Source organism: Achroia grisella, unplaced genomic scaffold (genome assembly GCF_030625045.1).
Source record: "Achroia grisella isolate CSIRO2021 unplaced genomic scaffold, CSIRO_AGI_Agris_v1 utg4408, whole genome shotgun sequence".
NCBI lineage: Eukaryota > Metazoa > Arthropoda > Insecta > Lepidoptera > Pyralidae > Achroia > Achroia grisella.
This window is the reverse complement of record NW_026712858.1, coordinates 164,394-192,095: the sequence shown is the minus strand read 5'-3', so window position 1 is coordinate 192,095 and position 27,702 is coordinate 164,394. Positions and strand designations below refer to the sequence as shown.

Here is a 27,702-nt window from a genome sequence, read left to right as displayed (position 1 = left end):
AATATCGGTGTTAGAGGTGCTCAGTTAAATTTATTACGTGATTATATGACTGATCGCTTTCAACGGGTGAATATAGGTGAATATACAAGCTCTGATGAAAAGGTTATTTTCGGAATACCCCAGGGCAGTATTATAGGACCTAGTCTCTTTTTGGTCTATATAAATGAGCTGTGTAAGCTATCACTCAAAAACTGTAAAGTAGTTTCATTTGCTGATGATACCGCACTTATTTTTACTGGTATCACCTGGACTGAAACATATGATTCAGCTCAGAAGGGCTTAGATACAGTGAGTGCCTGGTTAACATCAAACACATTAACTCTAAATATTAAAAAAACTAACTATATGATTTTCACTATTAAAAATTACAAACGCCCAGACCCAAACAACTTTAAACTATATATGCATACTTATTTGTCTCAAAATTGTGCAAAATCTACTTGTAATTGTCCAAACTTGCAAATGATCAATACAACCAAATATTTAGGAATTACAATTGACACCCACCTATCATTCCAGCCCCATATAATTTTGTTAAGTAACCGAATTAGAAAATTATTATATGTTTTTAAACACCTAAGGTATATTGCTAATGATAGAATACTTAAAATGACATACATGGCATTATGTCAATCTATACTAACCTACGGCATTACGTCATGGGGCGCCGCGGCTAAATCTCATATGATTGTCGTAGAAAGAGCTCAAAGAGCTATACTGAAAGTATGTACTTTTAAACCCTATAGATATCCTACAACCGAGCTGTATAAATGCTGCCAGGTTCTCACAGTTAGACAACTTTTTATCCTTCTTTCAATAATTAAACAACATACACTATTAACTTATGACATTCAAACATCTACACGTAATAACAGACTTATACTTCCAATAACTTCCTTCAATACCCGATTCATTGAGAGGTTCTTTTGTTATCTTGGTCCTTTCCTTTATAAACAAGTAAATACTCAATTGTCTATATTTGCTCTCAACAAGTATACTTGCAAAAAATTGATCTCTAAATGGTTACAAAACCTCACATACGAAGAAACAGAAAAATTAATTCACCCCATAACATAAACTACCGAAAGCCAAACAAATTGTAAATTGGATACTGTGTCTAGAGGTAATTTATCAACACTAAAGACTTATAGCGTAGGGCCATACCCAAGCATATAAGTGTTCTTTCCCTGTTGGATACTTTTACATTATTAACCTACCACTAGATTTAATTGTTCTTTCTTTACATAATATTCTCTGTATCATTAAATGTAGTAGCCATATCCTTCATCTAATGTAAGATCATGTAAGATCTAGTGGGGGGACCTGGTGACCCGTGATACAGGTTCTTCGGATACCTAGTACAGGCACCAGTTCTCCACAAATCTGTATTTTTGCACTCTATATTATGTACGATTTTGTGGAGAAAAATAAATATATTATTATTATTATTATTAAATGATTTGAACAGGCATTTTTCCACAGTTTCTACGATCAGTGATTTTCAGAAATCAATCACCTTATCCGAGATAACTTCATGGCCTAAACGAACTCTTGATAAATTTATATTTTCTCCGGTAACTGATGATGAAGTCTACAAGATAATTTCCTCTATTAAATCCAACTGTATCGGTATTGATGATGTGAGTAGAATTATGGTTATTCTCTTACTCGAACATCTACTACCTATCATTACTCACATCATCAACTTTTCCATGTTTTCCTCTGAGATTCCTGAATCATGGTTAAATGCATTTGTACTTCCTCTTCCTAAAGCATCATCCCCAGAACTTCCTAAGGACTTTAGACCCATTTCTATCCTACCCTTCCTATCTAAAATACTAGAAGCTGTAGTCCACAGACAGTTATCTGAGTTTGTTTATAAAAACAAACTGTTAAGCCCTTTTCAATCTGGTTTTCACCCTGGACACAGCACTACTACTGCCCTGCTTAAAATTACTGAGGATGTGAGGAAGGGAATGGAAAAATCCAAACTAACGGTTCTCGTTTTAGTTGATTTTTCCAACGCATTCAACACCGTAGATCACGATATCTTACTCGCCATCCTTTTACATCTTGGGATTTCATCTTCAGTTATTAGATGGCTTACATCTTATCTTCGCGGCCGTCAGCAGGCAGTTCGTGTTAATCAGTCTTTGTCGGATTGGTGTGAGCTTGTCGCTGGCGTCCCTCAAGGCGGTATTTTGTCTCCCTTACTTTTCTCCATCTTTATTGATTTTATCACTACTAATCTTAAATGCTCTTATCATTTGTATGCAGACGATCTTCAGGTTTACTGTCAAGCTTTGGCTTCTGAGCTTTATGAGGCCATCGACCAACTGAACAGTGATCTCGATCATATACTCAAATGGTCCAACAAGTTTGGAGTATCGGTTAAGCCTACCAAGTGCCAGGCGATAATCTTTGGTAGCAAACAACAACTTGGCAAAATTCATTATGGCACTTTACCTCCAGTTCTCTTCAACAACCAACCTATTCCTTACAGTTCATCGGTAAAAAATCTTGGTTTGCTGATGGACAGTTCTCTCGGTTGGAACGACTGTGTTAGTGAGGTTAGTCGTAAAGTTGCGCTGACGCTGCGTAACTTATATAGGTTTAAAAACTTCCTGCCCATTAGCACAAAAATTCTCCTTGTCCAATCCTTAGTCCTTCCCACTATTGATTATGCTGATGTGTGCTGTTCTGACATGAATGTTGACCTTTTAAACAAATTGGATCGTCTTCTCAATAACTCTCATCATCATCATCATCGCAGCCCGGAAGACGTCCACTGCTGGACATAGGCCTCCCCCAAAGATCTCCACGACGATCGGTCCTGCGCTGCTCGCATCCAATGCCTTCCCGCGATCTTGACCAGATCGTCGGTCCACCTTGCTGGAGGCCTTCCCACGCTGCGTCTTCCGGTCCGTGGTCGCCACTCGAGGACTTTACTGCCCCAACGGCCATCTGTCCTACGAGCTATGTGCCCTGCCCATTGCCACTTCAAAGTCGCAATTCTTCGGGCTATGTCGGTCACTCTGGTTCTTCTGCGGATCTCCTCATTTCTGATTCGATCACGCAGAGAAACTCCGAGCATAGCCCTCTCCATTGCCCTCTGAGTGACTCTGAGCTTGTTGATGGGGCCCATAGTTAGCGACCACGTCTCTGTTCCGTAAGTCATCACTGGCAACACACATTGGTCGTAAACCTTCGTCTTGAGACACTGCGGAAATTTGGACGAAAAGATATATCGGAGCTTCCCGAACGCTGCCCATCCGAGTTGGATTCGACGATTGACCTCTTTCTCGAAATTGGATCTACCTAGCTGGATAGTTTGCCCTAAGTATACGTAGTGATCGACAATTTCGAGTGTAGAATCTCCGATTGTTACGGGAGCAGGTACGACATGGACGTTTGACATAATTTTCGTCTTGTCCATGTTCATTTTAAGACCTACTCCTTGTGAGACTCTACTGAGGTCTTCGAGCATTTTGCTAAGGTCTTCCAGGGTCTCAGCCATGACCACGATATCGTCGGCAAATCGAAGGTGATTGATGTACTCGCCGTTAATGTTGATGCCCAGCCCGCTCCAGTCCAGAAGCTTGAAGACATCTTCCAACGCAGCGGTAAACAGCTTTGGCGATATGACATCGCCTTGTCTGACACCTCGCTGCAGTTGGATAGGCTTCGAATTCTGGTCGTGGAGGCGAACTGACATAGTGGCGTTTTCATACAAACATTTCAACGCTTCGATATATCGATAGTCAATTTGGCACCGCTGGAGAGACTGTAGCACAGCCCACGTCTCGATCGAATCAAAGGCTTTTTCATAGTCCACAAACGCCAAGCAAAGTGGCAGGTTGTATTCTTCGGTCTTCTGAATTACCTGCCGCAGCGTATGAATGTGGTCTATGGTACTGAAGCCTTTTCGGAACCCGGCTTGTTCGGGAGGCTGGAAGTCGTCAAACCTGCGCGCGAGACGATTCGTGATGACTCTCGAAAACAACTTATAAACATGGCTCAGCAGTGTTACGGGTCTGAAATTCTTCAGAAGCGATTTGTCTCCCTTCTTGAAGAACAGAACCACCACACCCCTTTGCCATGCTTGAGGCGTTTTGCCCTCGAGGATGACGGAGTTGAATAGCTTCTGGAGGATTCGTAGAACAGGTCTACCTCCAGCCCTCAGAAGCTCAGCAGTAACTCCATCATCGCCCGGCGCCTTGTTGTTTTTAAGTTGTTTAAGAGCCATACCAATCTCGTACAGGTTGACGTCCGGGATATCTTCGGTATAGTGTCGGGTTAATTTGGCTCTAGGGTCTTTCGCCATGTTGTTAACAGGTGCCCGTGTTGTCGTGTATAACTGTCCATAGAACTTCTCAATTTCCCTCAAAAGTTCGGGTTTAGACGAAACGATCCTGCCGTCATCCGTCTTAAGTCGCGTCAGCTGGCTCTGTCCGGCAGCCAGATCCCTGTTAAAGACTTTTGAGCCCTTGTTTCTCTCAATAGCCTCCTTTACACAATTTGTGTTAAAGTGGCGTAAGTCACGAGTCAAGGACTTAGAGATCTGCCTGCTAAGTTGCCGATACTGGGAAGCGTCAGTCGGAGACTGCAGGACCATACTTCGCCTTTGATCCATCAGTTTGAGGGTAGAGATAGATATTTTTCCGGTTCTTTCTGCGCGGCGGGTTTTGAAGTGCTTAGACCCAGCCGCACGGACAGTTTCCACGAACCTGTTGTTGTAATCGTCCACGTCAACGCAGTCACCAAGGCTTTCGAAACGGTTTTGCAATTCTAGCTGAAAGCTTTCGGGGTTTTGGATCTGTATAGGTGTAGGGCGGAGCATAGATTTCATCAGTCGGGATCGTTCGAGTTTCAGATTCAGATTCAATGTGCCTCTTACAATCCGGTGATCACTTCCAATTTTGACGGCATTGATCACAGAGACATCATTGAAAATCTGTCTTCTCGTTGACAAGATGAAATCTATCTCGTTTTTTGTGGCACCATCGGGACTAATCCACGTCCATTTCCGGTGTTCCGGCTTCCTGAAGAAGGAGTTCATCATAAAGAGGTTCTCCTTCTCCATGAAGTCGGCCAGCATTTGACCTCGGAAGTTCCGATCACCGATACCAAATTGCCCCACTCTCAGCTCATCACCGCTTCGTTTACCCAATTTTGCGTTAAAGTCCCCCATGATAACGCTATAATGAGTCTTTGTACTATGTATGGCTCTGGAGATATCCTCATACATAGCCTCAACCTCATCGTCGGAGTGCGTCGAAGTTGGAGCGTACACTTGGATGACCTTCAATGAATACCGTTTGGTAATTCTGAGTATCAGGTACGCTACCCTAGTCGACACGCTCTCGACCTTGATAACATTATTCACAAGGGACTTGTGGACGAGGAACCCGACACCGCCTTGGGACAGTTGATCGCCCTCCCGGAAGTAAAGCAGATTGCCCGATTTCAGGACTATCGAGTCCTCCCCCTTTCTTCGGACTTCAGATAATCCCACGACATGCCAGTGCAATCTGCTCAACTCTTCCTCCAGTTCAATTAACTTTTCGTCGGTCCGCAGTGTTTGAACGTTGTATGTTGCCAGGGCCAGTGGTCGTCGTTTGTCGTGTCGCCTGGTCTTACCCGGAGATTCTTCGCACCCCCTGCCCCGCCGTTTCCATGACCGCTACCATGATCAAGACTAGCGGGGCCGCCGGGGACTGGGGGCCGGGGCCTTGGGTGTAAATTCATTTGGGGGGATATTGCCATAATCGCCACGCTTGGCATGCGGGTTGGCGATCGCAGTATGATGGTAGGTACTCAGTAGGACGCTGCTGCCCGTCCACTGGTCGATGAATCCCTTAGTCGCCTTTTACGACACCCACGGGAAGAGAGGGGGTGGTGCTATTCTTACAGCGACACCACACGCATCAATAACTCTATCCGCTTCATTTTTAATCTCCGCAAGTTTGATCATATTTCTTCTTTTCGTTCACAGCTTAAATGGCTACCTATCCGTTACCGTAGAAATGTACGTATGTTATGTACTCTCTATTCTGTACTCATCATCATCATCATCGCAGCCCGGAAGACGTCCACTGCTGGACATAGGCCTCCCCAAAGATCTCCACGACGATCGGTCCTGCGCTGCTCGCATCCAATGCCTTCCCGCGATCTTGACCAGATCGTCGGTCCACCTTGCTGGAGGCCTTCCCACGCTGCGTCTTCCGGTCCGTGGTCGCCACTCGAGGACTTTACTGCCCCAACGGCCATCTGTCCTACGAGCTATGTGCCCTGCCCATTGCCACTTCAAAGTCGCAATTCTTCGGGCTATGTCGGTCACTCTGGTTCTTCTGCGGATCTCCTCATTTCTGATTCGATCACGCAGAGAAACTCCGAGCATAGCCCTCTCCATTGCCCTCTGAGTGACTCTGAGCTTGTTGATGGGGCCCATAGTTAGCGACCACGTCTCTGTTCCGTAAGTCATCACTGGCAACACACATTGGTCGTAAACCTTCGTCTTGAGACACTGCGGAAATTTGGACGAAAAGATATATCGGAGCTTCCCGAACGCTGCCCATCCGAGTTGGATTCGACGATTGACCTCTTTCTCGAAATTGGATCTACCTAGCTGGATAGTTTGCCCTAAGTATACGTAGTGATCGACAATTTCGAGTGTAGAATCTCCGATTGTTACGGGAGCAGGTACGACATGGACGTTTGACATAATTTTCGTCTTGTCCATGTTCATTTTAAGACCTACTCCTTGTGAGACTCTACTGAGGTCTTCGAGCATTTTGCTAAGGTCTTCCAGGGTCTCAGCCATGACCACGATATCGTCGGCAAATCGAAGGTGATTGATGTACTCGCCGTTAATGTTGATGCCCAGCCCGCTCCAGTCCAGAAGCTTGAAGACATCTTCCAACGCAGCGGTAAACAGCTTTGGCGATATGACATCGCCTTGTCTGACACCTCGCTGCAGTTGGATAGGCTTCGAATTCTGGTCGTGGAGGCGAACTGACATAGTGGCGTTTTCATACAAACATTTCAACGCTTCGATATATCGATAGTCAATTTGGCACCGCTGGAGAGACTGTAGCACAGCCCACGTCTCGATCGAATCAAAGGCTTTTTCATAGTCCACAAACGCCAAGCAAAGTGGCAGGTTGTATTCTTCGGTCTTCTGAATTACCTGCCGCAGCGTATGAATGTGGTCTATGGTACTGAAGCCTTTTCGGAACCCGGCTTGTTCGGGAGGCTGGAAGTCGTCAAACCTGCGCGCGAGACGATTCGTGATGACTCTCGAAAACAACTTATAAACATGGCTCAGCAGTGTTACGGGTCTGAAATTCTTCAGAAGCGATTTGTCTCCCTTCTTGAAGAACAGAACCACCACACCCCTTTGCCATGCTTGAGGCGTTTTGCCCTCGAGGATGACGGAGTTGAATAGCTTCTGGAGGATTCGTAGAACAGGTCTACCTCCAGCCCTCAGAAGCTCAGCAGTAACTCCATCATCGCCCGGCGCCTTGTTGTTTTTAAGTTGTTTAAGAGCCATACCAATCTCGTACCGGCTGACGTCCGGGATATCTTCGGTATAGTGTCGGGTTAATTTGGCTCTAGGGTCTTTCGCCATGTTGTTAACAGGTGCCCGTGTTGTCGTGTATAACTGTCCATAGAACTTCTCAATTTCCCTCAAAAGTTCGGGTTTAGACGAAACGATCCTGCCGTCATCCGTCTTAAGTCGCGTCAGCTGGCTCTGTCCGGCAGCCAGATCCCTGTTAAAGACTTTTGAGCCCTTGTTTCTCTCAATAGCCTCCTTTACACAATTTGTGTTAAAGTGGCGTAAGTCACGAGTCAAGGACTTAGAGATCTGCCTGCTAAGTTGCCGATACTGAGAAGCGTCAGTCGGAGACTGCAGGACCATACTTCGCCTTTTATCCATCAATTTGAGGGTAGAGATAGATATTTTTCCGGTTCTTTCTGCGCGGCGGGTTTTGAAGTGCTTAGACCCAGCCGCACGGACAGTTTCCACGAACCTGTTGTTGTAATCGTCCACGTCAACGCAGTCACCAAGGCTTTCGAAACGGTTTTGCAATTCTAGCTGAAAGCTTTCGGGGTTTTGGATCTGTATAGGTGTAGGGCGGAGCATAGATTTCATCAGTCGGGATCGTTCGAGTTTCAGATTCAGATTCAATGTGCCTCTTACAATCCGGTGATCACTTCCAATTTTGACGGCATTGATCACAGAGACATCATTGAAAATCTGTCTTCTCGTTGACAAGATGAAATCTATCTCGTTTTTTGTGGCACCATCGGGACTAATCCACGTCCATTTCCGGTGTTCCGGCTTCCTGAAGAAGGAGTTCATCATAAAGAGGTTCTCCTTCTCCATGAAGTCGGCCAGCATTTGACCTCGGAAGTTCCGATCACCGATACCAAATTGCCCCACTCTCAGCTCATCACCGCTTCGTTTACCCAATTTTGCGTTAAAGTCCCCCATGATAACGCTATAATGAGTCTTTGTACTATGTATGGCTCTGGAGATATCCTCATACATAGCCTCAACCTCATCGTCGGAGTGCGTCGAAGTTGGAGCGTACACTTGGATGACCTTCAATGAATACCGTTTGGTAATTCTGAGTATCAGGTACGCTACCCTAGTCGACACGCTCTCGACCTTGATAACATTATTCACAAGGGACTTGTGGACGAGGAACCCGACACCGCCTTGGGACAGTTGATCGCCCTCCCGGAAGTAAAGCAGATTGCCCGATTTCAGGACTATCGAGTCCTCCCCCTTTCTTCGGACTTCAGATAATCCCACGACATGCCAGTGCAATCTGCTCAACTCTTCCTCCAGTTCAATTAACTTTTCGTCGGTCCGCAGTGTTTGAACGTTGTATGTTGCCAGGGCCAGTGGTCGTCGTGTGTGGTAGCCTGGTCTTACCCGGAGATTCTTCGCACCCCTGCCCCGCCGTTTCCATGACCGCTACCATGATCAAGACTAGCGGGGCCGCCGGGGACTGGGGGCCGGGGCCTTGGGTGTAAATTCATTTGGGGGGATATTGCCATAATCGCCACGCTTGGCATGCGGGTTGGCGATCGCAGTATGATGGTAGGTACTCAGTAGGACGCTGCTGCCCGTCCACTGGTCGATGAATCCCTTAGTCGCCTTTTACGACACCCACGGGAAGAGAGGGGGTGGTGCTATTCTTACAGCGACACCACACGCATCAATAACTCTATCCGCTTCATTTTTAATCTCCGCAAGTTTGATCATATTTCTTCTTTTCGTTCACAGCTTAAATGGCTACCTATCCGTTACCGTAGAAATGTACGTATGTTATGTACTCTCTATTCTGTACTCATCATCATCATCATCGCAGCCCGGAAGACGTCCACTGCTGGACATAGGCCTCCCCAAAGATCTCCACGACGATCGGTCCTGCGCTGCTCGCATCCAATGCCTTCCCGCGATCTTGACCAGATCGTCGGTCCACCTTGCTGGAGGCCTTCCCACGCTGCGTCTTCCGGTCCGTGGTCGCCACTCGAGGACTTTACTGCCCCAACGGCCATCTGTCCTACGAGCTATGTGCCCTGCCCATTGCCACTTCAAAGTCGCAATTCTTCGGGCTATGTCGGTCACTCTGGTTCTTCTGCGGATCTCCTCATTTCTGATTCGATCACGCAGAGAAACTCCGAGCATAGCCCTCTCCATTGCCCTCTGAGTGACTCTGAGCTTGTTGATGGGGCCCATAGTTAGCGACCACGTCTCTGTTCCGTAAGTCATCACTGGCAACACACATTGGTCGTAAACCTTCGTCTTGAGACACTGCGGAAATTTGGACGAAAAGATATATCGGAGCTTCCCGAACGCTGCCCATCCGAGTTGGATTCGACGATTGACCTCTTTCTCGAAATTGGATCTACCTAGCTGGATAGTTTGCCCTAAGTATACGTAGTGATCGACAATTTCGAGTGTAGAATCTCCGATTGTTACGGGAGCAGGTACGACATGGACGTTTGACATAATTTTCGTCTTGTCCATGTTCATTTTAAGACCTACTCCTTGTGAGACTCTACTGAGGTCTTCGAGCATTTTGCTAAGGTCTTCCAGGGTCTCAGCCATGACCACGATATCGTCGGCAAATCGAAGGTGATTGATGTACTCGCCGTTAATGTTGATGCCCAGCCCGCTCCAGTCCAGAAGCTTGAAGACATCTTCCAACGCAGCGGTAAACAGCTTTGGCGATATGACATCGCCTTGTCTGACACCTCGCTGCAGTTGGATAGGCTTCGAATTCTGGTCGTGGAGGCGAACTGACATAGTGGCGTTTTCATACAAACATTTCAACGCTTCGATATATCGATAGTCAATTTGGCACCGCTGGAGAGACTGTAGCACAGCCCACGTCTCGATCGAATCAAAGGCTTTTTCATAGTCCACAAACGCCAAGCAAAGTGGCAGGTTGTATTCTTCGGTCTTCTGTATTACCTGCCGCAGCGTATGAATGTGGTCTATGGTACTTTTTCGGAACCCGGCTTGTTCGGGAGGCTGGAAGTCGTCAAACCTGCGCGCGAGACGATTCGTGATGACTCTATTCTGTACTATACGATCCAAATTCTCCTTATTATATTAATAGTAAATTTCATTTCCATGGGGACAACACCAATATTCGCTCAACTCGAAAATTCTTCATATCCCAGCTCATCTATCTGGTTTCGTCCACTATTCCTTTGCCGTTCAGGCTATTAAACTTTGGAATGACTTACCCCTTAATATCAAGACCGCCACGAGTAGATTTTCTTTTAAACGTAAACTGTGGGACTACTATCTAAATTCGTAAGTTTGTTTTTTTTTTTATTATTTTTTTTTTTTTCTCTCGTTTCTCTTTACCTTATATTTTTCTTTTTATTCACTGTGGTTTACCTGACAGATTGTTTGGTATGTATTCATATAGTGTTTAGGTATTGTGTATGAGTATGTATTTGTATATCATATTATATATTCCTTATTTGTATATGTATGTGTGTAAATGTATATATATGTTTATATTTATGTATTATTGTAAATGTAATAGTATAAATATTATTATATCATTTTTTATGCCTTGATTTTTATTTTTTTTTGTTATGATTATTTTTGCACCGCCAACAATTTTTCTCTGCACCACCAATGGTTGACTGGCAGAAAATACCGCATGGTGTTAAGTCCGCCAAATGTACTGTTACTTTTGTACTGTGTGCATTAAAGTTATATAAATAAATAAAAATAAAAATATCCCGTCGAAATCGGTCCAGCCATTTCAGAGATTAGCCGGAACAAACAGACAGACAGACAACCATTTTAAAAAATGTTATTTTGGTGTGTATGTATCGTATTTATATTCATATGCATGTAGTAAAAAACGATTATTTCAGTATTTCAATTCTATTTATATGTATAGATGACGATACATCCATACAACCTTTTTTTTTTACGAGGGGAAAGGTTTCAGTACCGAAACGTCCGCCTTTATGAAGGGGAGCGCACGAATACTGTGGGACTGGACGAATCCGACCCCCCAAAACCCCTCGGTGTTCCTCCAAAAAGGCTCCGGCCGCGGGTCTCCAGTGAAGGAGCTGCCGAAGTTGGGCGCGGGGACCACTCCACGCCCACACTCCACGGATCACTCGCCTCCTTGGAGCTTCGGATGCCCCTACATCCTCCACTCCGAGTGTCCAACTTGGGGCTTCGGGTGGAAAGTACACCCTCCGCCCTCTCCTCGAGGACCGCGATCGCCGCTGCGTTGCGCTGCGCACCGCAGTCGCGGCCGCGTATCGCCTCCGCGCCGGGCGCAGGCGGCGCCGACGGAGCGACGGCACCGTCTCGCCCGGTGCCCCGACACGGGTCAGGGCCACACTACACTGACACGCCAACAGCGACCACATTCAGCCGTCGGCGGTCTGGCCGCCGATGTTAATTGTGTTATCATCGGCGGCCCCACACAAACATACATATCCCGGGTCGCGAGGATTCCCCTGGATTGTATCCTCTGGGCGGGCACAGCAGCGTTAAATGTTACTGCGCCCGCTGCCCCGATAAAGGGGGCCACACATACGCATGCATTCACACACCCATTCACACAAAAACCTTCCCCTCCAGGCCGACCGCGCGAGCCCGGGACACCCGAATAACGGGGGCGCCGGCCACGCGGGCCCGACCCCCCCCGCACCGCCGACCGTCCGAAAGCGGACGCAAGGCAAGAGAGAGGGTGAAGGGAGTGAAGACCTACGCCGGACGGACAGACGGGCACTGTGTGTCCATCGCCTCAAAACTTATTTTTGAGGCTGTTAATTACAGCCTCAAAAATAAGTTTCAAACTGCTAGCTTCAAAAACTACGAATTTACATAAAAACTTTCATCCCCTATTTTATTTTACCCCCTTAAGGGTATTTTTTATACAAACTTTAAATGTCATATTTATTGATAGTTAATTAACAGCCCCAAAATAAATTTCAAGTGTTTAGATTCAAAAATGACGATTCTTCCATACAATATTTCATTCCCCCTTTCAATCCCTTTTTTCGCATTAAAAAGTAGCCATGTCCTTTCTAGGGGTCTAAACTATCTGTGTACCAAATTTCATTTAATCTGTTCAGTAGTTTTTCCGTGAAAGCGAGACAGACAGACAGAGTTACTTTCGCATTTTTAATATTAGTAAGGATTACAAACAGACACCTCGATTTTATTTAGATGTATAGTGTGCATTTAAAAAACGAAAAAACTTAATAATATTTATAATATTTTAGGAAAAACCTATCTACGTTAACTAAATAAAATAACCTATAAATAATTTATAAATTTCAATGTAAATCTGAATATTGAACACAAATGTACCTAATTTATAATACCTAATTACTTGAAGGTAAAAAAGGAATGCATTTTACTGCTTTCCTTTTTTGTTTTGAAATGTTTCTGAAAGACAAATTATGTCTATATGCATCTTATTCTGTCTTAATTCATTCAAGCTCAATTCCAAATAACTACATTTATTAATCAAGCCACATATATTGTGATGTAACAGGTTTATCATAGAGGTATTATAATTATTCTTGTTATCGAAAAAAAACTGGTAGTTCAAGTGAAAGGTTTTTTTTCATTACGTTCTTCAATCGCGCCATGGGTAGATGATGCTGATGATTGTTTTGGTGAAATAGAAAAATATAAGAAATGGTTCCCTTTATTGGTAAACCTGCAGTTAATTTCTGTGATGTGGTTACTGGTTTTTGAGAGGTTTTTCTATTTTTAATCTGTTTGCCTTTTTTAAGTAATTTCCTTTGTACAATTACCGGACGATGGTTTTTTTTTATGAGTTAAGAATTGTTTATCGTAGTCATTACAGTCTATAGTGAAGTTTATTTTATAACATATCCTTGTCATGTTTGTATAGTTATCTGATAAGTATAAAAAAGAACAATTTTTGAAAGATTGACTAGTGTGTTTAATCATATGAGTGCGCTGTGGGCAGCGATTCTAAACAGACGTGTCTATTTTGTTAACTTGTATTTTATAAAAATACTTTTGATAATCTTTTTTTTTTCGGCGGGTAGTTAGAGTCAGTGACACATTGTGCTCTCTATTAATATTGAAATAAAATAAAATTATACATTATATTTCAAAATATTTAATTGTAAATTATAGTTTTACATACCATAGTGCCATTAAACAAATAAACATTAATATGTGCATGTGTTAACTTTTAAATCTTTCACTGCTTTGTCCTGTCGGTTAAACAACAAGTTCTAAAACACTAGAAATCCAATATCACTTTTATTATGGATAACTACACACAAATCCTAGAAAACCAACAAAGTTTTGAAGCCAACTTATCAAAGAGGATGCTTGAATTTGAGCAAAGGCTCAACCAGACGACGCCCGATTACAACAAAACAGTGGCTGGTATCTCAGATGGGTTTCAATTGTTCAAACGGGAAACCTTGAGTATCTTTAGCCTCATTCGCCAACAAATATCTGGTCTTGTTGATGCTATTGTATATGTCATGGAGATGAGACACCGTAGGAAGTACCTACTAATTGGCGGCATCTCTGAAGATGTTAAAGATGATAATTTGGAAGGCTTTGCATCTCAACTCATAAGGAATCAGCTAGATTTGCCACAAGTAACTGCTGACAAGCTGACTGTGTGTCATAGACTGGGCGAGCAAAGTCAGGGGAAGCCACGGCCCACACTGGTTCGGTTTGCGGAGGCCACCGAACCAGTTGCTTAAGTCTGTAATATGGAAGAAGAAGACGGGTTTTAGAGGAATTCCTCACTCGCAGGCGGCAATCTCTCTTTCTTCAAGCGAGAGAACGGTTCGGTATGAGAAAGTGTTGGACATTTGATGGCAATATAAATGTTTTAACGCCTGATGGCTCGAGACATCGACTTCGTGGTGAAGAGGATCTAGCCAGGCTTGCAGAGAGCATGGAAGATCTGAAGGATGGCTATGGTGTCGCAGTCGCAGCTGAAACCGATTGTAGGCAGTCATCGAATGCTTCTCCAGAGGCTCGTGGCAAGAAGACAAAGCGAGCAGTCAGGAAGAAATGAGTCTTCATTGTATGACATTATTGTTCTAGTTCCAATTTTAATTTCTCATATGTATTCCCTATTTATTGCGCACTAAGTATTACCCTCAAATTTGTTTATAATTTGAATCTTCAATTTTAAAGAATTCAGAGTTGGACACAATTGCACAGGTTATCACTTTAAAACACGGACTGACTGACACCTGACAGTTACTATAATGTGACATATTTATGTCATCACATTGTCAGTCAAAATGTATTCGATTTGGTTTCCTGTGATTTTGCCATAATGTGCAATTATTTGTTTTTTTTTCTTTATTTGTTTTTTGTTTTTTTTTTCTTATCTTTTTACTGCGCTTTGATTTGTTTTATTATAAACAACATTTCCTACTATTGTTGACCGGCGGGACATGCAGCAATAAATTCTGGTTGTTCTTTTTATTAAACTTATTTATTTAATTATATAGGATAATTTATATTTTTATTTATTTATAATATGTCTGATGATGAATTTTTTTTCAGCCTATGAAACTAGTTTATCTTCGAACTCTAGCTCTGACTCTTTTCATGTACCTTATACACTTAATTATTTAATAACAGATGTTACTACAAATACATGTTCTTCATTTAACGTTTGTCATATAAATGCTCAAAGCACACCCTCTCACTACTATGACCTTATTGATACTTTCCCTTCTTCTTCTCCTATGCACGCCATACTCGTTTCTGAGTCTTGGTTAAAACCATCTCTCTCCTCTTACTCTTACTGTCTCCCAGGTTATGTTCTGATACGCAATGATCGTGTTGGTAGAGGTAGTGGAGGCGTCGCTATATACTTGCGGAGTGACATTCCTTTCTCCATCTTATACAAATCAGAACCTGTTTATACTGCTTCTGCTGAGTATATTATGTTAGAAATAACGATCAAGGGCATTAAAGTGGTTCTTGGAGTTGTATACTGTCCTCCGTCAGTTGATTACTTTTGTCAACTCGAATCAGTTCTGGAAGCTATCTCAACGGATTACACACATCACATAATCATGGGTGATTTCAATACTGACCTGCTAAAAAGCACACCACGCTCTCAAAAACTTCTTGATATAACTAAGTCAGTCAATTTTGCTATTCTTCCTTCTGGACCTACTCATCGTAATCACCTTTCTTCTGACACATGGCTTGACTTAATAATAACATCCTATCAGGATCATATTACAAAATACGGTCAGTTATCCGCCCCTGGCTTCTCGAAACATGACCTTATTTATCTACTTTATAAATTGAAACCACCTAAGACTAAGCCTACGATAATTTACACGCGCAATTTTGCTAGGATGAATCCAGAACGTGTAAGGATCGATTTGGAGAATGCTGACTTCACACCTCTGCTAGCTGCATCATCAATTGATGACAAAATATCTCTTTTTAATAACGCGATTTTAAAATTGTATGATAAGCACGCACCATTAAAAGCTGTGAAGATAAAGAGACCTCCTGCTCCATGGATTACCAGGGGAGTACGTATGGCTATGACTAGACGAGACAGATCCTTTCGAAATTATAAGCGTGATAGGTGTGACACTAAATGGAATATTTATAAATCAGCTCGAAACCGCTGCAATCAAATGGTGAGAGCAGCCAAACGTCAATATTTTCACGACAATCTATTAAATACTTCCTCAGCCAATATATGGAAGTTTCTACACTCCCTTGGACTCGGTAAATGCCCCACGTCTTGTAATACCTTTCCATTATCTTCTAATGATTTAATTCAACATTTCACATCTACTATTTCACTTGACTCTTCCACAAAATTATTCACTGTTTCTAAAATATCTTCCATGGCCCAGCCAGATATTGATTTAGAAGAATAGAAGAAGAATAGAAATCATTTATTCAAATAAACTTACATTGAAGCACTTTTGAATAGTCATTACATTTTTTAATCTACCGCTCGTTCGGAAAGCTGTCTCATCACAAGAAGAACGAGCAAGAAACTTGCGTGTTGCTCTTTTAAATAATTTTATTATTACTTTACATTTTTAAGTTCAAGTGTGTGAATACAAACCACCAATTAGCACTAATTCTATTAAATACTCAAATAGAAAAAATATTGAATATATAACCAACTGGTTAAACAATGAATAAGAGGAAATCAGTCATAGTGATTAGAGCAGACCAGTCCCTACAAGCAGCACCCGTTCACGAGTATGACGGATGAGCCAGCCACCACTGCGCTCGACCATATTTTAGGGAGCCCAATGACCCGGCCCACCACGCCGCCACAAGTCTGGACATTTTAGTGAGCATGACTACTCAAAACACCAGACCACGTCATAGCTACTCACAATTGCCATCTGATGTTTATAGTATTCACATTTCACATAAGAATGCATGCGGCAATTAATACAAAACCCGCTACGCTTTCATATTTCTAAAATAATTGAATCAAGAAAGCGATGAGATAAACAAATTATAACGTTGTATGCTAATAAACTAATTATTTACTTGATATGTTGTCGTCTATGAATTCGTCTATCCTGTAATAGGCTTTCTTACACAAAAATTGTTTAATATAAGATTTGAATTGCCTCTCTGTCAGATTTAGTGCAGATTCTGGCAGTTTATTATAAAATCTTACGCAATTACCATAGAATGAATTACTGACTTTGTGCAGGCGGCATTTAGGTAAAATTAGCTTATTTTTATTGCGTAAGTTTCTATTTGTACAGTCTTTAAGTTTTCTAAAACTGTCCAAATTCTTCCGTGTATACATGATATTCTCATAAATGTATTGTGAAGTAACGGTGAGGATATTTTAATCTTTAAAACACTGACGTAATGACTCTCTCGAACCCATACCATAAATACATAGAACGTATGGCTCTCTTTTGTAAAATAAATATAGTATTTATATCGGCTGCTTTACCCCACAGTACTATACCATATGACATAATGCTATGGAAATAACTAAAGTATACAAGTTTAGCCGTCGCCACGTCTGTTAATTGCCTAATTCTTCTAATTGCATATGCAGCTGAACTGAGTCTATTGGCCAATTTTGAAATATGGGGCCCCCATTGTAATTTCGAGTCCACTGTTATACCTAAAAAAACTGTATCATTAACAAAATTTACTATTTCATCATTAAGCAATAACTGTGTATTTATTGGTCTTACATTAGGAAGTGTAAATTTTATACACTTTGTTTTGCTGGAATTTAATAATAGGTTATTACATGTAAACCAATTTAATATAGCAGACATAGCACAATTTACATCGTCTAATTGATTAGTTTGACGTCCAATTCTTTCTCATTTCTCCAATAGCTGAGGATGAAACCTACAAAATTATTCAATCTTTGAAGTCTAATGCGGTAGGCTGTGACGATGTGAACCGGAAAATGATCATCTCTATCCTTAGTTCCATTCTCCCTATTATAACTCATATCATTAATCACTCCTTCCTTACTGGTACATTTCCCCATCACTGGCGAAAATCATTCATTCTTCCTCTTCCTAAAATACCTATACCTAATAAATTGAACGATTTTAGACCGATATCAATCCTGCCTTTCCTTTCCAAGGTCCTGGAAGCAGCTGCATATAGGCAAGTTTCCTCCTTCATCCTTAATAATAATAATCTACTTAGCACTTTCCAGTCTGGGTTTCGCCCTGGACATAGCACTTCTACTGCTCTTCTAAAAATAACTGATGATATTCGGTCGGGTATGGAGGATAATATGGTCACCATTCTCGTTCTAATAGATTTTTCCAATGCGTTTAACATGGTAGACCATGACATCCTCCTATACATCTTGCTACACCAAAGGTTCTCATCCTCAGCTTTGGATTGGTTCTCATCCTACCTTCGGGGACGACAACAAGCCATCAGAATTGATGGTAAATTATCTAACTGGTGTGATCTATCAACCGGCGTACCCCAAGGTGGGATTCTATCCCCATTATTGTTTTCCACTTTTATAAACTGTCTTTCTCCTATTCTTGGCTGTTCTTATCATTTTTACGCAGACGATTTGCAAATCTATGAGCATGTCTCTTACGATAATATAAATCAGGCTATATCAAAAATCAACAAAGATCTATGTAGCATTTACACATGGTCTTGTAACTTCGGTATACAAGTTAACCCTAAAAAATGTCAAGCTATAATCGTTGGTAGCCCAAAACAGTTGGCTAAAATTGATTTCCATACCGTTACGCCTATCACGTTTGATAATTCTCTAATTGCTTTTAGTCAGACTGTTAAAAATCTTGGTCTTCATATAGATTCAACTCTGAGTTGGATTCCGCAAATTGCGCATGTTAGTCGTAAGGTTGTGTCATCTCTGCGCTTCTTAAATCGATTCAGAAATTTTCTTCCTATTAAAACAAAGGTCAGTCTAGTCCAAACTCTTATACTTCCCATCATTGATTATGCTGATGTGTGTTATCCCGATCTTAATGAAGATCTTCTCAATAAATTAGAACGTCTTGTAAATAATGCAATTCGGTTCATCTTCAGCCTACGTAAGTATGACCACATTTCCTCATACCGCTCCAAACTCAAATGGCTTCCAATTCGTCAGCGCAGACAGCAACGGTTACTCTGTTCTCTCTTTTCTATTCTCTTTGATCCCTCTTCCCCTGAATACTTGTGTGGTAACAAAATTAAACACCGGCACTTAAGTATATAAGGTTATTATATTTTTCTCACTAATAGGGTTTACAAACACAGCACGGTATAGATATATAAAGAAACAGAGAGAGAGAGAGAGATACGTAACAATTAGGAAGAATGTAGATAGAAAATATACAATAGATTGGTAAGCGATGGCGTAAAAATTTGAGCACATTCGCCGTGAGTGCATACTAGAGACTGATTTACCTAGGCACACGGCGGTCCGACGCTTGCGCATCGAGACAATAGCAAGCCGTCACGGACTACTGGTTATGTTGCAGTCAATACACCGTTCCACGCGAAACGTGTTATGGCGCGCGGGTTTGCGTTCACAATTACATAACTGAATATTTTTCCATATAAAATTTTCTTTTTGGCGAATATAATATAACAAAGAGGTTATAATAAAATATACAATATAATATAGGTGTGTTTCCCACACCACTCCCTCGGCGAGACCGATGCTTATCACGGTCGAAAGTAGTCAAAAACGTACTGTACGCCCTGAGCGTGTCTTCCTGGTTGGCTCTGTATTCTGCATAGTAGGTGTATCAGTAATTATAGGTGGATTATCTGTTAACCAGTTCTGGTCATTATCATAAGCCATGTATGCTGGTTTCAGGCGATCAATGGAGACAGTTGTCTGGCGGTTTTGCAGCTGTACTTTAAAAGTTTTACTCTCTTTCCAGCACTTTGTAGGGACCAGTGTATGGAGCTTCGAGTGGACGGCGCACCGCGTCATGGCGAAGGAAGACATACTCAGCCGTGGATAACTCTTTGGGTAAGTAGAACGTTCCTTTTGTATGTCTACTTGCAGGTGTAGGAGCTAACTTCGCCATATGTAGTCGAAGACGGGACGTGAAGCTGCTGAGGTCGACATCGGCCTTAGGGGATGGTACCAGAAACTCTCCCGGGAGGCGTAATGGCTCACCGTAGACTAACTCTGCTGCTGAAGCATTGACGTCATCCTTCCACGCACTGCGAATGCCTAGTAGAACTAGTGGAAGTACCTCTGTCCAGCTGATGTTTGAATGGCACATAATGGCTGCCTTCAACTGACGGTGTAAACGTTCAACCATACCGTTGGACGCAGGATGATACGCAGTCGTAGGGTGGTGTTTTGCCAAGGATGGATGTGAGCGTGCGGAAGAGCTCACACTCGAACTGTCTGCCTCTGTCTGTGGTAATTTTATGCGGGCAACCGAAACGGATACCCAACCAGCGATGAAGGCTTGACCGCAGGTCTCCGCAGTGATGTCTGGAAGCGGCATTGCCTCAGGCCAACGAGTGAAACGATCGATGACCGTAAGGCAGTATCTGTAACCAGAAGAAATGGGTAAAGGCCCTACGATGTCCATGTGGACGTGAGAAAAGCGTTGGGAGGGAGAAGGAAAGGATGAGGTGGGAGAACGGGTATGACGACCAATTTTTGATCGTTGGCAATCAGCGCATTCTCTAGCCCACTTGAGGCATTCCCTTCTCATACCAGGCCATACATATCTCTGTGAAATTAACTTGACAGTGGCTTTGGTACCCGGATGACTCAATCCATGCAATGCATTAAAAATATTTCTTCTGTAAGCTACTGGTACATATGGGCGAAGTCGATCAGTAGATACATCACAGAAGATTTCAATGTTTGAGTCTGGTATTGTAATTTTCTTTATGACTAATGCTGTATCTTTCTGGAGTAATTCTTGGAGTTCATTATCATGTTCTTGATCAGAAGCCAAAACCTTATAATCAATTGATGAGGTTACAGCTTCGATGCGCGAATCCGCTACCACATTTTCCTTTCCAGAGACGTACTTAATATCTGTGGTAAACTGGGATATGTAATCCAGGTAGCGGAATTGTCTTGGTGAACATTTTCCCGGTTGTTAACAAAAACATATGTCAGCGGTTTATGATCGGTGAATACTGTGAACGGTCTAGCTTCTACCATATGCCTGAAATAACGTATTGAGTCGTATATTGCCAATAATTCACGATCGTATGGGCTGTATTTAGTTTGAGCAGATGTAAGTCGTCGTGAAAAAAATGCTAGCGGTTTTCAGTTGCTGTTTACCCGCTGTTGAAGTACGGCTCCTATTGATGTATCGGATGCATCTGTATGGATCGCCAGTTCTGCATTTGCTTCTGGGTGGGCTAACATTGCTACTTTAGAGAGACTTGATTTGCAGTTGTTGAAAGCTGTCAGCATTTCAGGAGTCATGTTTACTGTTTGTGACTTCTTTGTTTTTGGCCCTGACAGGACTATATTGAGTGGAGATTGAATCTCAGCTGCTCCAGGAATAAAACGACGATAAAAATTGTACATACCTAAGAATCGGCGTAAGTCTTTTACTGTTGCAGGTATTGGATAATTTTGTATCGCCTGTACTTTTTCAGGTAATGGACGAATACCCTCCGCTGATACCTCGTGACCTAGAAATGTTAGTTCTGCCTGTCCGAATACGCATTTCGCTACGTTTATCAGTATTCCGTGCTCTGATAATCTCTGAAAAAGCTGGCGAAGATGCTGAATATGCTCAGTTTCTGTTTCAGAAAATATTAAAATGTCATCTATGAAGCCGTAACAAAATGAAAGCTCTCTGAGCATTTCATCAACAAATCTTTGGAATGTTTGAGCTGCATTACGCAACCCAAACGTCATAAATTGAAATTCAAACAATCCGAAAGGTGTAGCTATTGCTGTTTTGGGTATGTCTGCTGAATGAATAGGTATTTGATTAAATGCTTTCACTAAGTCAATTTTTGAAAATACTTTACTTCCTGCAAGCTGGTATGTAAAATCTTGGATGTGTTTAATTGGGTATTTGTCGGGTACAGTACGGGAATTCAAGGCTCTGTAGTCGCCACATGGTCTCCAACCAGCATCCTTTTTAGGAGCTAGATGTAATGGTGATGACCATGGGCTTTCAGATCTGCGAGCGGTGCCAACACGCAGCATATCTTCGAACTCAGTTTGTGCTATTTTTAAGCGGTCTGGTGGAAGACGGCGGGGGCGGCAACGTGACTGGTGGCCCTGGTGTCGTTTTTATATAGTGCACTGTACCATGTTTCGGTTCTCTGTATGTACCTGCAGGGCGAGTGATGTCCGGGTATTCGCGTAATAATTGATGATATGGGGTATCTCCAGAGATAATTTTGACTGAAGATATAGATTCCATACCTTTTGTTGCAGGTGCAACAACAGAAAGTGAGGTGAGGTTGTCTACCAAGCGGCGTTGCCTACAGTCTACAAGTAGGTTGTAATGGATGAGAAAATCTATACCTATGATTGGTTTGCTCACCTCTGCAACGACGAATTTCCAGTGAAAGTCGCGTCGTAAACCCAGATTCAGCCGTAATTGCAGGAAACCGTATGTTGGAATAGTAGTACCATTTGCTGCAAATAGTTGGTAATTCGATTTTGCTCGCCTTTCCCTAAGAGAAGTTCGTGGATATACACATACATCAGAACCTGTATCAATAAGAAAATTCATTTTTGTATTTTTATCAACGACGAAAAGGCGGCCTTGTGTATTTTGGCAGACGTTCGCCGCTACTTCCGGCTGCCTTCCCCATTTCCCGGTCTCTGTGTGTTATAGCTGCAAGGGGAAGTACATTGTTAGCTTTAGGTCCAAATTTGTAATGGTACCAACATATAGACGGATCACGTGATTTAGATCGGACACGCTGTCTACTCCCGCTTCTATTACGGTTTGATGGCCGTGATTTAACAAACGTTTAACTAGTATGAAGTGACGCTACCTGATTAGTAAGTTCACTAATTTTCTTAGACATGTCTTCAATTGCCGAGTTATTGGATATGCCTGCTACATGAGCCGATGGTGGTGCTATTTCGTAGACCCTATCGGCCATCTGCGATTGCCTCTAAAGAACCTATTTCAGCCGCTATGACTGTTTGTATGTTCTGAGGGAGACGCCCTGCCCATAGCGTTCTTAAAAATTCGTCAGTAACCGTTTGACCAGCAAGAGATCGGAGATGTCTTAAAAACTGTGATGGTTTTCTATCTTGCTCTTCGTGATCGAGTAATTGCTTCATTTTCTTTTGTTGTGAAGCGGACAGACGTTTTATTAATTCCGTTTTAAGTGTTGTATATGGATTATTATTAGGTGGATTACTTATTAAGTCCTTTACCTCGATTGCGTACTGGTAGTCCAACGATGTAGTTATGTAATAAAATTTTGTAGTTTCCGATGTAATCCCTGACAATACAAATTGACCTTCAACTTGCGCAAACCACAAGGCAGGTTCCTGTGGCCAAAATGTAGGTATACGTACTGCTACTCGGTTCACTTCCAAATTACTTCGATGCATCCTCTGTAGCCATCTTCTATTATTATTATGTATCCAGCGGGTGTTCTAATGGATTTTGTTACCTTTTTTTTTTTTCAGATCACGTCGGGGTCACCAATGTGGTAACAAAATTAAACACCGGCACTTAAGTATATAAGGTTATTATATTTTTCTCACTAATAGGGTTTACAAACACAGCACGGTATAGATATATAAAGAAACAGAGAGAGAGAGAGAGATACGTAACAATTAGGAAGAATGTAGATAGAAAATATACAATAGATTGGTAAGCGATGGAGTAAAAATTTGAGCGTGCATTCGCCGTGAGTGCATACTAGAGACTGATTTACCTAGGCACACGGCGGTCCGACGCTTGCGCATCGAGACAATAGCAAGCCGTCACGGACTACTGGTTATGTTGCAGTCAATACACCGTTCCACGCGAAACGTGTTATGGCGCGCGGGTTTGCGTTCACAATTACATAACTGAATATTTTTCCATATAAAATTTTCTTTTTGGCGAATATAATATAACAAAGAGGTTATAATAAAATATACAATATAATATAGGTGTGTTTCCCACACTTGAAATGCAAATTTCAGTATCTCAGGGACGCCCATGACCGTAACCTGCGCTCTAAAAATTCCCTCGTCCTAGCTACGTCCCTCTATAAAAGTAGTTTCATGTCTGACTCTTTTATTTTGCAAGCCTCGCGTCTCTGGAACTCACTGCCTGAAGACATTCGTACACTTCCTACAAAATATAGTTTTAAAAAAAGTGTTAATGCTTACCTTTTAAATAGTCTAACATAGAACTGCAAAAATGATCATCATCATCATTATCTTTTTTATATTTTATTTTTTTTATTTTATTTATTTATTTAATTCAGGCTACATGGCCCATATTATAAATACCTTATAGACTAACATACATAAGAAATAATAATCAAATATGTAAAATAAAATTGTCTCTATGGTCACGGCACTGACGACGGCAATCTGCCACGGTAGCGCCGATAGACCACCCCATTCGGCCAGTAGTCCTCCTTCATGAAGGTGGGCAGCATATTGGTGGGGACCAGGGCCACGAACGCTTTGAAGCTCGCGTTGTGGCTCGATTCCAACTGCGTCACCCTCAATGTCAGGTTGCTTTTAGTCCGGATGTAGTCAACAATGTCCTGTTCCTTAGTAGCGTAGTGTAGGCGGGATAGGTACATATATTGTGGTCGGTGTTGCGGCACGTAACAAGAAGTTGATGTCAGTGCTGTGCCACAATGATTTCGATTGACCCTCTATTGTGCGCCTCTTCTTTTGTACCGTGACAAAACCATCATCGTCACGGTCAGCAGACTTTGTACACATAGGGGTCATTTTCAGAGTCACTTTAGGCTCATTCCGCTGAGTAGTTGGTTTTTTAGCGGCGACGGTGGCAAAATCCTGGCGCTTTAATAGCACCGCGGACTTTGCTGGTGCTGCTTCCACTTGCAGCGGTGCGGGCGCTCGCGGTGTGCGGGCAGGGGGCGCGGGACGAGGAACGACGTCGGCTCTCGGCGTCACCGCATCGGTCGTAGGTGAAAACGCTGACTCGATAGTCGCGGCGGACTCATCGAGGCATGCTCCACGACGCGTGTTTACATTTCTAGCGTCATCAGATGACCTAGATAATTTTCGTGAATCACGCAAACTATCTACTTCCTTGCGCAACTCAATAATGGTTCCCTCGGACACGTTTAATCGTAGCGTCACATCGGCCAGGCTCTTTTTCAAGGAGACGATGTCCTTGAGCAGGCAAGTAACGTCGACGTGGTCGAAAGTGACGGGAGGAAGCTTGTTAATATCCTTCGCCACAAAAGTCGGCACGTCATCAGGATCGGTCACCTTCAGCAGCGCTATGATATCTTCTAGACTTTTATGAGTGCCGTCGCGTCTGCGAGACACCATCTGTTCGCTCTTGTTGAGAGACTCATAGAGCAGGACCTTCGCCTTCGCGATGTCGTCCTGGCTGAAGTTGGACGTACATATCTGTACTGCACTAATTTCATCCATTACGTCCAGTTTTTGCTGCAGGAACGCGAGGAGCTCGTTAACCACAAGTTTATCACACATGGCCTTAGCAAACTAGCACGGCTTGCGCCGCGCCGATTAATCCGTATATATTTAATTAAAATAATACGTGCACATCTGAACGCGCGTACTGTCAGACTCGATATGTGTAGTATGTTTATAATATATATAAATATGTATGTATGTAAACTCATAATTTGTTTGTATGTAGTATATTATCATGTATATGTATGATCTTATATCTATTTAATATAATTACATTTAATTTCTTTAAACTAAACCGCCTTCGAGTATCTCTGCACTCCCTAAGGTTGGCTGGTAGAGAATGCTATTAGTATTAAGCCCGCCTATTGTACAAAATCAATAAAGTTCATCAATAAATAAAAATAAATAAATTAACAGATCAACTTTAATATATATTAGATACAACACTACAATATATTTAAAATAACAGTTACACATTAAATTGTGCTTTTCAAGATAGAGAAGAGAAGAAGATATCAACGAGTAAATATTCAAAATTACTAAATTACATCGTCGCCTAACCGCTTGTCACCGACCAGTGCAACCCGTGGTTCACTACAACTACCCGCACCCGCCGCAACCGCCGCTGCCGCCACTGCCGCCGCTGCTACGGCCCGGCCGCATACCGTTGGAAAGGTACAAAGTTCGCTTGTCTAACTCAACGAAGTACAGAGAAATAAATAAAATTAATAATACCTGCGCTGGCTGCAATAACAAAATTTTAGATAAAAACTACGTTTTGTGCTGTTCTAGGTGTAAAAAGGTATATGATTTAAGCTGTATAAATATTTCTGTAGAACAGTATCACGGATTGTCAAAATCATACAAGGACGAATGGCAATGTTTTTCTTGTGTTTGCGTGCGGCCAAAAACCGACAACACGCTAACTCCAGTGCGTTCAACTCAAACCACAGTTTCCACTAACAGTAAAAACTGCAATAACGTAAACACCGCGGGGTGGCAAGTCGCAAGTGACAAAACAAAAAGTCAGAAACACAATTGAAGAGACTGAAACAAATAAGGAGTCATTACTTATAACAGAACTGCGTCAGCTCAGACAGGAAATGACGGAGGTCAAACGGCAAAATATCGAAATAAAAAACCAAGTATCTTCTATATTGGCTGAACTGTCAGATAATAAAACTACAGAAATAGAAAATAAACTACAGAACGCGGAACTAGAAATTCACAGCCTTAAACTAACGGTTAGTAATTTAGAACAACATCTCGCGTTACGAAAGCAAGACAATGTAAAGAATGAAGTGGAAATAGTCGGCACAGAGGAGACGGAAAACAAAAATATTCATCATTTAGTATTGACCACTGCACAGAAAATAGGGCTAAAACTGGAAGATATTGACATCGATGATGTAATTCGTGTGGGTACCAAAAAAGCAAAGAACGCAACAGATGTATCAAAATTTTCTCGTCCAATCGTTGTGAAGCTGTTACGGAAATCTAAAAGGGACGAACTAATAAGAGCTGGAAAATCTCGTAAAAATTTGACGTCAGAAAATATTACAAATGGAAATCCTACTAAAATATACTTTAATGAAAGACTAACCAAACACAACCGACAGTTATTTCGTGAGGCAAGACTACGAACGCGAGAAAATGGTTTTCGTTATTGTTAGTCTCGTAATGGCGGTATTTTTGTCAGGAAAAATGACGGAAAACCTGCTGTTCGAATTTTATCTGTTTCAGATATTGATGAGAAAATTGGTAGCCCGACAGAATAGAATAGAATAGAAATAGTCTTTATTCAAATAAACTCATTACAAGCACTTTTGAATAGTCAAATTTTAATTCTACCACTTATTTGGAATGCAGATTCAACACAAGAACAGAACAAGAAGAATTTATATAGATATTTAAGAATTTATATAAGAAAAATAAGGTTAGAAAATAAAATGGTTGTTGAAAGCTGTGGCTATGTCTGTAGGTTTTGTCAATACTTTATTACTAGTCTTTAAAACATTTATATTTGTAGTAACACAGTTTCTACACGTGCAACCGTCCACTTTCTAGAATCCTTATCGCACGGCACGTGTAACGCAGCTGCGCG

At 42.1% G+C, this 27,702-nt stretch overlaps 1 protein-coding gene across 1 annotated transcript; it reads left to right on the top strand.

Annotated features, from left to right (window-relative positions):
• The first annotated feature begins 26,701 nt into the window (after positions 1-26,701).
• Positions 26,702-27,271, top strand: LOC131844942 (uncharacterized). Its single transcript, XM_059193937.1, has one exon. It carries the CDS (start codon positions 26,702-26,704, stop codon positions 27,269-27,271), a length of 570 nt encoding a protein of 189 aa, XP_059049920.1.
• Positions 27,272-27,702: the final 431 nt, after the last annotated feature.